General features: G+C 41.3%; 1 protein-coding gene across 2 annotated transcripts in view; it reads right to left on the reverse strand.

The window, feature by feature from the left end:
* The window catches only part of TMEM182 (transmembrane protein 182), a 25634-nt gene continuing 12540 nt past the window's right edge, over window positions 1–13094 (reverse strand). For both annotated transcript variants that reach the window (XM_078390242.1, XM_072994519.2), the window contains exons 4-5: window positions 7445–7582; window positions 1–3545 (exon numbers count right to left, since the gene is read on the reverse strand). In XM_078390242.1, the coding sequence (XP_078246368.1) occupies window positions 3322–3545; window positions 7445–7582 (362 nt within the window). In that variant the 3' untranslated portion in view covers window positions 1–3321. The remainder of the gene's footprint in view (window positions 3546–7444; window positions 7583–13094) is intronic.

Raw genomic sequence — 13094 nt, forward strand, 5'->3', positions numbered from 1 at the left:
TTTTCTTAATTAACTTTTTATTTTAAAAAAAGAGAACATATACAGGCATTTTTCATAGAAAACATATGTCAAATATATAGCGATATAATGTAAGAAATCCAATTATCATATATTGCTGGCAAACCTTGAGATAAGAATTTTATCTTTGCAATCTGCCCATATTTTCAGGATGTAGATTTGGCATACTTGGAGCTGTTAATCACTTTCTTCTGGCTGATAGACCATGCAACAAATAATCACCCCAATCTGTGTTTTGCTCCGAACTGCATAAGTATAATTCCCGCACGTGTGGACTTCCTCATCATTTCAGTGGTGTGGACATTTGGAAAGTGAACACTGGGAGCTGCACAAAATTCCTGGATTGGGTAATGTTATCTTTACACATTCAGATACAAGGAAGTCATAATTTTAAAAAGAGAGAAACTATAATAAAAATAGCCAGAAGGGAGGAAATCCAAAGAATGGTTTGAATTAAAGTGAGGAAGATGAAGGTTGATTCTCAAGACAGGTTTCCCTAAGACAGCATCTTTTACCACTGGCTAGGACCTATCGATGGATCAGTAGGCTGCTGATCAAGTTTCCCACTAAACTTATGAGATATCCTTCTCCAAATCAATATTATAAGAAACTGGGTAACTGCAGAATCAAAGGAACCAGACGGGAGCAAGGCAAGGTGCCAGTGGACGCAGAAGTGGGGATGGCTCCAGGTTTTACATGCCCTTGGAGAAAGTGGTCTCCGCTGGACCCCTTCTTCCATCAACGGCCCCAGACAGAATTATCTATCTTTGGGGGGTGCGTTCCATGGAGCACTGGAGGAGCCTTTAAAGGCCTAGGCAGCCTTTAACTAGCCCACAGTGCTCCAGAATACTCCTAGGACAAGGAAACGGCAGGTAATTAAGAGCAGGGCTAGACCTCATCATCTGCTGTTGGGCCTAGGGTAAGAAAATAAATCAATCAGGGATGCCCAAAGGGGACTCAGGAATGGGTTCCTACCACACATGCTGGTGCTTATTATTTTAAATATATATAATAAAACACATCAGAAAAATACGTAACTCATTGGATAATGGGTGGACAGTAGCCCTGATGTCTTGGCCAACTGAGCATAAAATGCAGGGGGAAATTAAAAAATTAATAAATAACCAATAACTCCAACAATTAAAAAAACCATGCAATGCTTTTAGAGCAGACAACATCTGCCATGGCAGAAAAAAGAACAAAAAATGACCCATAAACTTCCCCAGTTCTCTTGCACTGACTGATTCTGATTTGGACCTCATGGAAGCATATGAACTGTTGTTACACAGAGAGCAGCATCAAAGCACTGTTCCTTTCGACTGTCACCTTCTGCATTGCTATGTGGACTAAAGCAGGACGAAGACAACTGTCTGCTACATTTAAGAACTGAAAGATTTGCTCAAATTAAAGCTAACACAGAATCTGAAAACAGGAAGAGCACAGAGATGCTCTGTTTGCCCTGTACAAGCATCTTACTCACAACGGTATACACTTTGAATGGAGGAACACAAATAATGAAGCATGTTCTTGCCTAGATTACCCCAAGGAAGACAAAAACAGGTTTCTCCTTTCAGAAAGCAGCTCAGCTTGGGAAAAAAACTACTTTTTTTTTTTTACTACAGCTTCCCAAAAGCCTCAGCCTGCATGGGCAGTGGCACGCTGGATGCAAGATTCTGGGAATTGTAGTTACAAAGGGCTTTGAGAAGCAGTACAGGTGATTATGCATGGAAATTCCCTAGCAGCATTGATTTAGCCTCCCTTTGTCATGTTCCTAGCCAGATACCATAACTACTGCCACTCTTTAATAGTTTTTCATCTACTGGCCACGGCTTCTCTTATTTAAGCACTGGCAAGTGTCTCTCTCTCCTCTTGTAAAGAATCTAGTCCTAGGCATGTGCTAGGAATCTGAGTAAACGTATGAGCCCAACTAACTTCATCACCCTCTAGATAAGTGGTTTCCAACCTTGGGTCTCCAGATGTTCTTGGACAACAACTCCCAGAAATCCTGGCCAGCATGGCTGGTGGTAAAGGTCTCTAGCGCAAGAACATCTGAGGACCCAAAGTTGGGAAACACTGCTCTAGAAGTGGACAAAGGGAGAGCTTCCTCTGTCTGTGTAGGGTCTCCACGCAATTTGGAACTGCATGATTCAGCCCCAATGATTCAGAAATGTTCCCAAAAAAAGGAGAGGACACTCTCCCTTGAGAAAGTCATATTCAACCTGTGTAGAGGGTGATGAGGTCCTTGCATGCTTACTATACTCGGGGCCAAAGCATACCTTAAAGACAGCATGTCCTTAGAAGCTGAAATCTGTTAAGTGTTCAGGAGGGATTATTCCAGCAGACCTCCATATCTGAGTAATCATACTTGCAAATGAAGCTTGTGCTCTCATCCTGATGACCACAACCAAGCAAAGCAAGCTAAATTGCAAATTACAGAAGGTGGGAAAAAAAGGTCTGATTGTGATCATCATGCATAACCAGCACTTAAGTATTTCCTTCTTCTAATGACACGTTCTCTGTAACAGGGAGTTCCACCTTGGGTCCTTTTGAGAAGCAAGGCAGGGTAAAAAAATATATTTTAAATAGATTAAATAAATAAATTCAACCTCAGATCATTTATCCTTGAATAGGACATGTAGGCAGGAAATCTAGTCCCATGTTGAGAGAAGTAGGCACTGCCAGAACAAGAGAAGTACTGCTTCCTGAACGGTCTGCCATGGATGTATAGTGATAGTTGTGGTCTGGCAGAAGCATGATGCAAACAAGTATGGTAGGGAATTATCTCCCATGACCACCACTTGTAACACCCATTCCTTGCTTTTAGAGCACAATGTATCTGTAGAAGATGCATGACTTCATTACAAATGCTCCTTCCTTTAAGCTCGTAATTGTAAAATTGGCCCTTGGCCCAAATTTAATCCTTCCATTAATTATGGCATATTTTTCTTTGCATATCTAACATGGAGATGTAAATTTCCATATTTTTAATGGGATCTATGCAATTTACAAACGTATGAAGCAATCTAAAAGGATTAGATGGCTGCCTTAAGAGGGACCACCATGGCCTTCATGGCAAGAAGGTATAAACTGAGGCTGCAATCCTATAGAGGCTCACCTGTAAACAAGCCCCACAGAATTCAACCATGGGCTTACTTCTGAGTAGACACATTCACGATTGCACTAGTTGCCTCAGCAGATCTAGAATGGGGCCAGTAAATGCTCAACTTTAGGAGGGGTAATCGATGTATAAAAACTGCTTTCCAGCAAAGCTTCATCACAATGTCAACCTGCTTAAACACACAGCTAATCAGAATGCAGGTAAATTGTACGCCCTACCAGGAGAAACAGCATTCCTGAAAACATAGCAAAAAATATTCCCACTGGAGCCAACATAAAAGACCAGCCATAGCGAACATAGAGGGAAAAATCTGGACAGTCTATTTTCTTCATAACCACGTAGTTCTCGAGATCGGCCACTGCCTGGACCCAGATGACATACAGCACAATCACCAGCGTGAACAAGATGCCTGAAAAGAAAGAGGGAACATAAAAATCGAGTGACAATATACAGCTCCATTGATCTTCATCATGAAAGCAGCTGGGAGAACTCCTGAGAGACTAGCTGACCTTTGCCAGACTTTAGAGCACCAGCTGGCTCCCACAGACCACCAGCCACACACCCTGCTGGCGGCAAGCTAGGAAGCCATAATAAAGAGCCATACACTGTGTCCCTTCACATAGGCTCAGAACTCCTGGGTGAATCTCAGCTCTATCTCAATGGGGAAAACTCAACAGGTGCAAGCCCCCTTGAATGCCCAACAAGTGAGGTAGGTGGTCAGGAGGTGGATCGGTGGCAGTGGACTAAGTAAGTTCAGTTGACTCCAGAAGTCCATCACATGTGCTTTTAATGCATACAATCCACTCAAAAATAATGGACATAATTTAAATTCACACCCTGTCTTCATTCTACAATTGTAGAATGCTGCAGGCTGGTAAATTTCCTTTCTGCCTTGAACTGACTTGTGGATTTAGGATAATCACTCCTAAAGGCTGGGGAAGGAGAGAACCTCACTCTCACCCTCACAAAGGGGGGCACTCCTCTGTCCTGGTCATGAGCTTTGCTTACAGGATTGTTGTACTGATAACTAAAATAATATATAAGAAATTCTTCAAAAACTCTAAATCACTATGTACATGCACTCCTGTATTTCTTGCTGTTGCTCACCCACCAGTCACAAATCGTTTATTTCTAATATATTTCTATAGCTATCCTTACACTCTAAACAGAGACACCATACCTTGGTTTTGTTTTAAATGTAATTGTTCTTATCTGATTTTATCAACAAACACGAGTGGCTTGACACCCCCCCCCACTCCAAAAAAAGGTGAAAGACGGAAGCCAGGAGGGAAGCAAAGAAGGAACCAAACAGAATGCCTCTGTTCTGAGGAAACCAGTTTCTTATGCTGACAAACAACTGTCAAGAGTGGCCTGAACCAACATTTTCAAACCCACTGGCTGAGAATAACCTCATCTCTACAATTAACTTCAAGAAGCATGCATTTTAGACACATTTCAAACTGCTGCGTATTCCTTCATTTTCAGCTTGTTAGACCCTTTCCTTGGGGCACCAATGTCTGTTGTTCTGTAATACAGAATTTTCTAAAAGATGCAATGAATCACAAACGACTGGAGGAAATTATTTCTAAAACGTGAAATATGTGTCTGAGGGAGATTAGAATGAAGAAGCCCTCATCCCCTCGTTCTCCTCCGCTCCCCATGCTTTTCCTATTTTATTTTTAAAGTAGACCCATGTTTGATACACAGCACTGTGCAAGGAGATAAGACACGGGCTTCTCTGAGGTCAGTTTTTTTTTCTGTCATTAACGCTTTATTCTGTTTGAATCTGTTTCTCTCATACTCTTCTGCTTATTACAGAGGAGGGAGGGGGAAGAACACAAGCCCCTCTTTTTTAAAAAAAGGACTGTGAATTCAAGAGCAATTTTCTGGCCTCACTGTTTCTTCCCACAAAGCAGGGCCTTTCACTTGCCAGCAATAAATGGCTGTTTATGGCACAAAGGCTCTCGCATCTGATACAGACGTGAAGTCAACAGGTGTTGAGCAGGCTGACAACAGCCTCAGGCTGATGCTGCTAGTAAATTTAGAATGATGCCAATTTGTAAAGTAGTGGCTTTGTTCACATATTTACCTCCCAGACTTTCCTGCCACCATAGTGTGTTTCAATGGCTTTTAGAAAAAAAATATGTACAATAATAACAAAACAAGTTCAGTTGCTGAAATCTTTAATGTAAGATATTGGAGGAAAAGCTGGCAGGAAATCAAGGGCATCCTTTTAGCATGAACTGAGCAACCAAAAAAAGGGGGGGGCTCTCACACAGCTGTCCCTGTAATGATAATGACTAAGAGCAAAAACCAAAGTGTTCCACAAGTGGATGGGTGATGCCACAGAACTCGTAAATAAGGAACAGAAATCTAAGATGGCAGATCTCTCACATAGTCCCCATAAAAGCAGCCGCATCCAGTTCATGTTTTACTGCTGTCCACTCCATCTCTACTTTTCATGCCTTGTACTACACTAGCCATGCATGCCCATTGAGAAGGAAACCTCTCTCAAGGGGATTTACTCCCAGATCATGCTTGGAAAAATGACTTTCATGGACTACTACAACTCCTAGAATCACCCTGGGGAATGATCATTTTAGGGTACTAATCCTAGGGTGGAGACTTTCTTTTCACTCCTCCAGAATGAAATGGCTACTGACATAGAAATTACCACTAGAATTACAGTAGTTACAAAAGTCAAGAAATATCTCTAGATACATCCACTTCTTCAGAAACATGGTGCACAATAGTTAGGCTACACGTTTATATGCATTGACTGAAATCCTATTGCTTAGCACGGTAAGCTGCAAGTAGAATAGGTCCACTGAATCACTGGGGATTTGGTGAGTCAACTCCTCCGTAAGTTCCATTGGTTCAAAAAGGCCTACTCTACACTAGCATTGTATTCAACTCTAAAAGAGATCCATTAGAATCAATGTAACATATGAATGATTTGACTCAATTCCCATTGATTCGATGGGCCTGCTCTAGTGCGACTTACTACTCTGAGCAACAGAATTTAAGCCACAGAGTACATATAAGAAGCAAGCTAGATAAAAGAGGGAGACTAGGGTTCGAATCCATGCTCTGCCAAGGAAATTCACTAGGGGTGTGGCACCAGTAAAGGCACTCCTTAAATATCTCATTTATCTTGAAAGCCTTATTCGAGTCTCTATAATTCCATTCCGACTTGACGATGTTTTAAATGGGGGAATTTCGCTTCACGTTGTTCGGTTCCCTGTTTCGGGAACCGATTTTTCGCTTTACGGCGATCAGCAAACAGCTGATCTTCGTGTTTCAAAATGGCCACCAGCTTTCAAAATGGCCCCCCGCTGTTTTCTAGGACGGATTCCTCGCTATACAGGCACCAAAAATGGCCGCCGTATGGAGGATCTTCAGTGGATGAGCAGGTATTCAGCCCATTGGAATGCATTAACCGGGTTTTAATGCGTTTCAATGGTTTTTTTGTTTTGTTTTGTTTCGTTTGACGATGTTTTCACTCTACAGCAATTTCGCTGGAAGGAATTAACATCATCAAGCGAGGCACCACTGTACACAAGAAATGCTTCTGCAAGTGTGTTGTGCAATAATTATGCTGTGAATCCACTATCAAATTGCCCGGCGTAGATTGCCCGGATATACTGCCACATGGATTACTTTTTGTGACATCAACATATTTCCGCCAGAATCTATTTATTTCATTTATCTTTTCGTGCAGAAAATGTTCCCAGTATATTGTGGATTTGTTTGGGGGTTTCCTTTTGGTTGGTTTGGTTTGATTGTTTTGTTTTGCAAGTTAAGCTCAACCTTCCCTCACCCCCGCCAAAAGAAAAAAGATAGTGGCCAAAATGTTTATTATGAAGGAGATAAGTCTGCCAAAAAAAAAAAAAAAAAAGAGGGGGCAACTGAGGAGGAGGTGCTGGAGGAGGCTCTTGAGAGTCCCCTGGACTGCAAGGAGAACAAACCTATCCATTCTAAAGCAAATCAACCCTGAGTGCTCACTGGAAGGACAGATCCTGAAGCTGAGGCTCCAATACTTTGGGCATCTCATGAGAAGAGAAGACTCCCTGGAAAAGACCTTGATGTTGGGAAAGTGTGAAGGCAAGAGGAGAAGGGGACGACCGAGGACGAGATGGCTGGACAGTGTCATTGAAGCTACCAACATGAATTTTAACCAAACTCTGGGAGGCAGTGAAAGACAGGAGGGCCTGGCGTGCTCTGGTCCATGGGGTCACAAAGAGTTGGGCACAACTTAATGACTAAACAACAACAAACAACTGAGTTTGAATTCAACAGACCACTTACCAGCAGTGATGAAAAAGCCTCCTCCTGTTTTGTACAGCACATGGCTTCCAAAGGGAGCAGCACAAATGATGAAGAAGCTAGCAAGGACCACTGTGACCACACCTAGTAGCATGGTGATTGACCAGAAGCCACGATAAACTAGAAGTGACCAAAGGGAGAGGGAGAAGATACAGACAGGGTTCTTGTTTGAAAACCATTCTTAGAGTGCAAAGACAATCTTAGAGATGCTCCCCCACCAACTCTTCTCATTAGCAAGCTGAACACTGATTCCAAAACAGTTTCCTGTGTAACAGTAATCTGAAACACCATATGTCTTTCATTAGGCTTGAACGCCAAACCTTATCAGATAATCTTGGAATATAATGATGTGTGTTAGAGTGCTACAAAACCCTGTTGCTTGGTATCTGCAGAGCATGTTTGTGGTTAATAAGTTCATTTACTTGGTCAATAGAAATTGATCATAAAAATCTTGTGCTGAATTGTAGCCAAGATTCTTCTAGATAATTATACGGCTTCACTAGTTTCAACTGATTTCACCGAAGCAGGAAAAAAAAAGAGCAAGAAAACCTTAGAGCAGAGCCAAAATAAGTATTCAGAATTCTTTTTCCTTAAAAATAAAAAGGAGTGCTTTGATAAAACTTATGCATTTCACAAAGTTCATTTGGATATGCTTTAGAACACAACTGCAACAACAGTCTTTCTCAACACTGCAATACAGTGCACTGCAAGAGCACGTCAAATTTGCGTATCGATGAAGCCATTCACGCAAGTTCTTTGTATGTTATTCAAATCAAAATGCAGAATGACAGAATCTCATTGAGCCAAGGGCAAGCAGTGCTGAATTAATGGAAGCAGCTGGTGATAAATGGGCTGGGAGTTTTGTGACATATGGTGCCCCCCCCCAACATAAATGTTCATAATAATAATTTAACTGGCTAATTACACATCTATTTTCAGAGATACTTCTCAAAGACCATACTCTGAGATATAAATTCATTTTATACGTTTTTAAAAGGAGGAACATTAATTATGTCTCAGTCGTTAACTGTTTTCCCTGAGTTTGAAAATAATTCAAAAAGGAAGGTCCATACTGTAGCTAACACCCTGCCTTCCCATATGTGTAAAGGTATTAGCCTGCACCAATGTGAGTTGTTGGGAGGCGGAGCCAGAGTAAAACTAGAAGGGAGGGGTGAGGCTGTGGAGAGCTAAAGGTGGTAGTTGAGAGTGAGGACGCTACAGAAAGTTAAATAAAGTTAATAAGAAGCCAATGAATGGCTTAACGTCTTTTAACAATTTATTCAAATGAACTATGATCAATAAACCTGTTTTACATTGAAGGTAACTCAGCGAATGGACCTAAATCTTTCTGAGTAAATTGTGTTGGTAAGGACCAACTAGTGGCAGCGTGAAAGGGAGCATAGCTCATGTTCTTTGGGTTAGTGAAACAACCTGGGGGCACACAGGAAAGAGGGTCACGTCACACATACATCATATGAAGCAACCATAGTGACTAGTGGACATCTCAAGTAGCTCAATATGCAACATTTCAGTGGAAATGGACTCCTCCAGCCCAAACAACAAGCAACTTCTTTGTACTGTACATTGCCCTGCTTTATAGAATACAGACCTCCATTTGACCGGCTGCCAATGGGCAGTCTTTTGAAGGTACCCTCTGTCTGAAGAGCTCTCCAGCCCAACATTGATTTAAAAATAAAGAATCATCAGAAGAGGGACCAGTGGCTTTGAAGTTGCCATCACTTATTAGAACCTGGGCAGCCAACTGCATAAGCAACACAGGTCACCTGCTCACACTCTTTGTGCTCCTCTAATGCACTTCAAAATGTATTGGCTGAAATCCTGTTTCAAAAATTGTTGGACATGTTATCTGAAGCAACATGTCAGATTGTAATCCAAAGTAAAATTTCCAACCTCTGATGGGATATGTCTTTTCTACACATATTACCAAATGATGCCCAAGTTCATACAAGCCCAGTCTGGTCTCCCCATGCCTCTCTTGTTCCACAGCCTCCATGTTGGTAAGGCCTTGCCTATCATATCCATCAACCACATTCTATATTGGTGGTGGGACTGTTTGTTTGTTTGTTTGTTAAATTTATACCCCGCCCCTCTAGACCATGTCTACTCGGGGCGGCTTACAACATAAAATATATCAATATAAAATATCATAAAAAATACAATTACTATATTAGTTAAAAACATTTAATTTAAGAAAGGATTACCAAGATGGGATAGGATGAGGAAAGAAGAAATTTAAAAAGACTTAGCTGACTGGAGGGAAGGCCTGCCTAAATAGCCAAGTTTTTAACTGCCTTTTAAAAGCACCCAGCGAGGGTGCCAGCCGAATTTCTTTTGGGAGGGCGTTCCACAGCCGAGGGGCCACCACCAAGAAGGCCCGGTTTCTAGTTTTTTCCTTCTGAGCCTCTCTCGGCCTCAGACCCCTCAGCCGTCGCTGCTGGCTATGACGGGTGATCCAGGTAGATCTGGGTGGGAGAAGACGATCTGCCAAATATTGAGGTCCCAAACCGTTTAGGGCTTTATAAGTGATCATTAGGACTTTGAAGTCGACGCGGAAACGGATGGGCAACCAGTGCAAAGCAGCCAGAGTGGGGGAGATGTGTTGGTGTTTTCTCACCCCACTAAGTAGCCTGGCTGCCGCATTCTGGACCATCTGAAATTTCCGCATCAGAGGCCTTTAAAAACAGAGTGGTCGCAATGACCAGATAGGCGGGATAAATAAATAAATAAATAAATAAATAAATAAATAAATAAATAAAGAAAGAAAGAAAGAAAGAAAGAAAGAAAGAAAGAAAGAAAGAAAGAAAGAAAGAAAGAAAGAAAGAAAGAAAGAAAGAAAGAAAGAGAGAGAGAAAGAAAGAAAGAAAGAAAGAAAGAAAGAAAGAAAGAAAGAAAGAAAGAAAGAAAGAAAGAAAGAAAGAAAGAAAGAAAGAAAGAAAGAAAGAAAGAAAGAAAGAAAGAAAGAAAGAAAGAAAGAAAGGTGCAGAGAGGCAGCTACCAGGCTATTTTTCCTACTAGTCTTTCATAAACAGCATCTACCTCTGGGATCTACTGAAAGCTGTAGGGCTCTGCAGGGCTGACAGAGCTTTGCTTGGAGGTTTACCAAAGCTGAGAAACGCTACTTTTTGAAATACAAAGAAAAGAAAAGAAAGTAACTTCCAACTAAAGTGGCCAACAACAACAACATCAGAGCTACAAAAAATAACAATACTGTATTAGGAACAGCATAATAGTGTGTCAATATTTAACAGATACTTAGGTTTTTGGTTAAAACTTGTATCTGTTATATCATGCCAGTCAATGTTTTTATGATCTTGATTGACTCTACCTCATATTTTTGAGTAACAACAACAACAACAACAACAACTCTTACAGACGGTGAGAATTCCCACAGGCAGAGCTTGCTTCAAGGAGCAATGCATTTCCACTCATGCTACCTTTTTGGGGAACAGGAATTATGAGAAACAGAGAGGGGGAAAGTAAAATAAAATATTGATATTCTCTCTCAGATTAGAAGGTATAAATCCAGTTAAATTAATAACTGGTGCCCAGAATTATGTTCTATATTGCATGCATGTGGATGTGGAAATAAAGCTATGCCTCACTTATCTTCACAAGATCGTATAGACAAGAGCTTAGATACAATGCCTAAATGTTATATATAAATCATCTCACTGCATGTAAAGATCTGTTTGCAATATTTATATTCAAGACAGTTCCAAAGTATAGCAGTATAAGGAAGTAGCATAGTAATTTAACTAGTGCTCTGCATTTCAAGCCTGAGGAGCCTGGGCTGTTGCAACAGGATAACAAAATACTTTCCATAACTTAGGTCTACAACATTCTTCTTCATCATGTCACAGCACATGCTTTGGCAAAGTTGCATAAAGCTAAAAATACTAGGGTGCCGGGAACAGTACAAGAGTACAGGAGGGAGATGGACAGGCCACAAATCTGAATTCTGCCACAGCAGGTCTCACCCGCCCTTGGAATAACAGATTGCTCCTTGGTGCACATCACAGAATCTGAAGGAGTAGGTGCAGCTCCAAAGATTACTTAGTCTTCTTAGAAAGTGTTGGCAGGCTCTGGTCATTGTTTTAAAAAAGGCAAGAACCCTGAACTTTGCATAATCTTCTCAGCACGCAGCCAGTGGAGTGGTGGAGTAAATGATGCAAGTCAAAGTGCAAAGACTTTTTGAAATAGTGGGGAAGATCCCATAATAATAGTTGTTGTTGTAATCGTCGTCACCATCTTAGAACTGCAGAGCTGCAAGGGGCTCCTAGGCATCAACGAGTCCAGCCCTTGTCAAGGAAGCACACAGGAGAATCGGACTTCAAACCTCTGGCTCTGCAGCCAGAAATTTAAATCATCTGCACCTCCACTAAGATTCCCTTATTTCCTCCGTGCATTGTTGAAATTCTTACAGAAACCTGGGGAGTGGGGAACGGGTTTTCCAACAGTAACATATTGCTGTCCTAACATGAGTGGTCGTTAGACTAGATAGGCGGGTTATAAATGCAATAAATAAATAAATATTGCTGTCTGTGATCTCCACTGTTATGCTAAGTGTTTGGGAATGGCTTGGTCTTGAATGGGCAGTTACAACCAAGAAGATTTACAACAGACCTGCTCCTATTAGAATAAATGTAATTTTTGGGGATATTTTTTATGTCTATAGACCTTTTAGTCAGATTCAGATTGCATTTAGTCAGATCTTCTTAAGAATAAACCTCTTTGGATTCACAGGGATTTCACTCAAGGAGTAAATATATAGGAGTAGGCTATAAAATATTCAATGCTTAGTCAACAGTGAATTGCTTCAATACCTAATTACGAATTTCAGTATCCAGCGCCAGTGAGACCAGGACTTTCTTCCCCTTCACCCTTTTGTAGCAGCTCTTGGTGGCACCCAAAATGTGTTCCAGTGAGTGTCCAAGCCATTTGAATCTGGTTTCTAGGATGCACCAGGATGGTGCAGGGAGGAGAGAGAACTGCCAGTTCTCATGGCAGCAATGGGATCTAGCGGAAATACACCACTGGATCTTGCCCTTCGTTTCATGCCCAGCTGTGAAAAGGACATTTCCATAAAATCACAGGCTCCAATCAAGGAATGCAGAGGGAAATACTCTAAAACAAAATGGAAAGCTAAGTTCCCATCAGTGGACAAGTACATTGGGAAATGGAATGTGCTTTTGACTTAGAACATATACTATTTGCACAGCATGCACATTGCAATCAGGTCTGACCGATATGCTACCACATACCCCTTGAATTACACAGAAGGTGTAGGACAGGGAAATGAGTTGCTCGGGACGCACAATGAGATTCACAAGTTGCCACGGGCAAATATTTCTAGTCAATTATTTACCTATTGTGATTAGTTCATGATCTCTTTGCTGGGAAAGTTTTTCACCCTGGTGCCCAAAAGGAGATTCCATATTGCCAGTAGTCCATGGGGAACATTAATATTTCACATTAAAACAAAACTTTAAATATGGCTATTGTTTAATCACATTGCTCTCTATATTCAACACCACAATTGGCCATGAAATTGGACCACATAAAGACAGGCATTTCTGAGATGGGGCTTCTTTCCAGGTATCATGAACAGCAC

Source organism: Pogona vitticeps, chromosome 3 (genome assembly GCF_051106095.1).
Source record: "Pogona vitticeps strain Pit_001003342236 chromosome 3, PviZW2.1, whole genome shotgun sequence".
Classification (NCBI taxonomy): domain Eukaryota; kingdom Metazoa; phylum Chordata; class Lepidosauria; order Squamata; family Agamidae; genus Pogona; species Pogona vitticeps.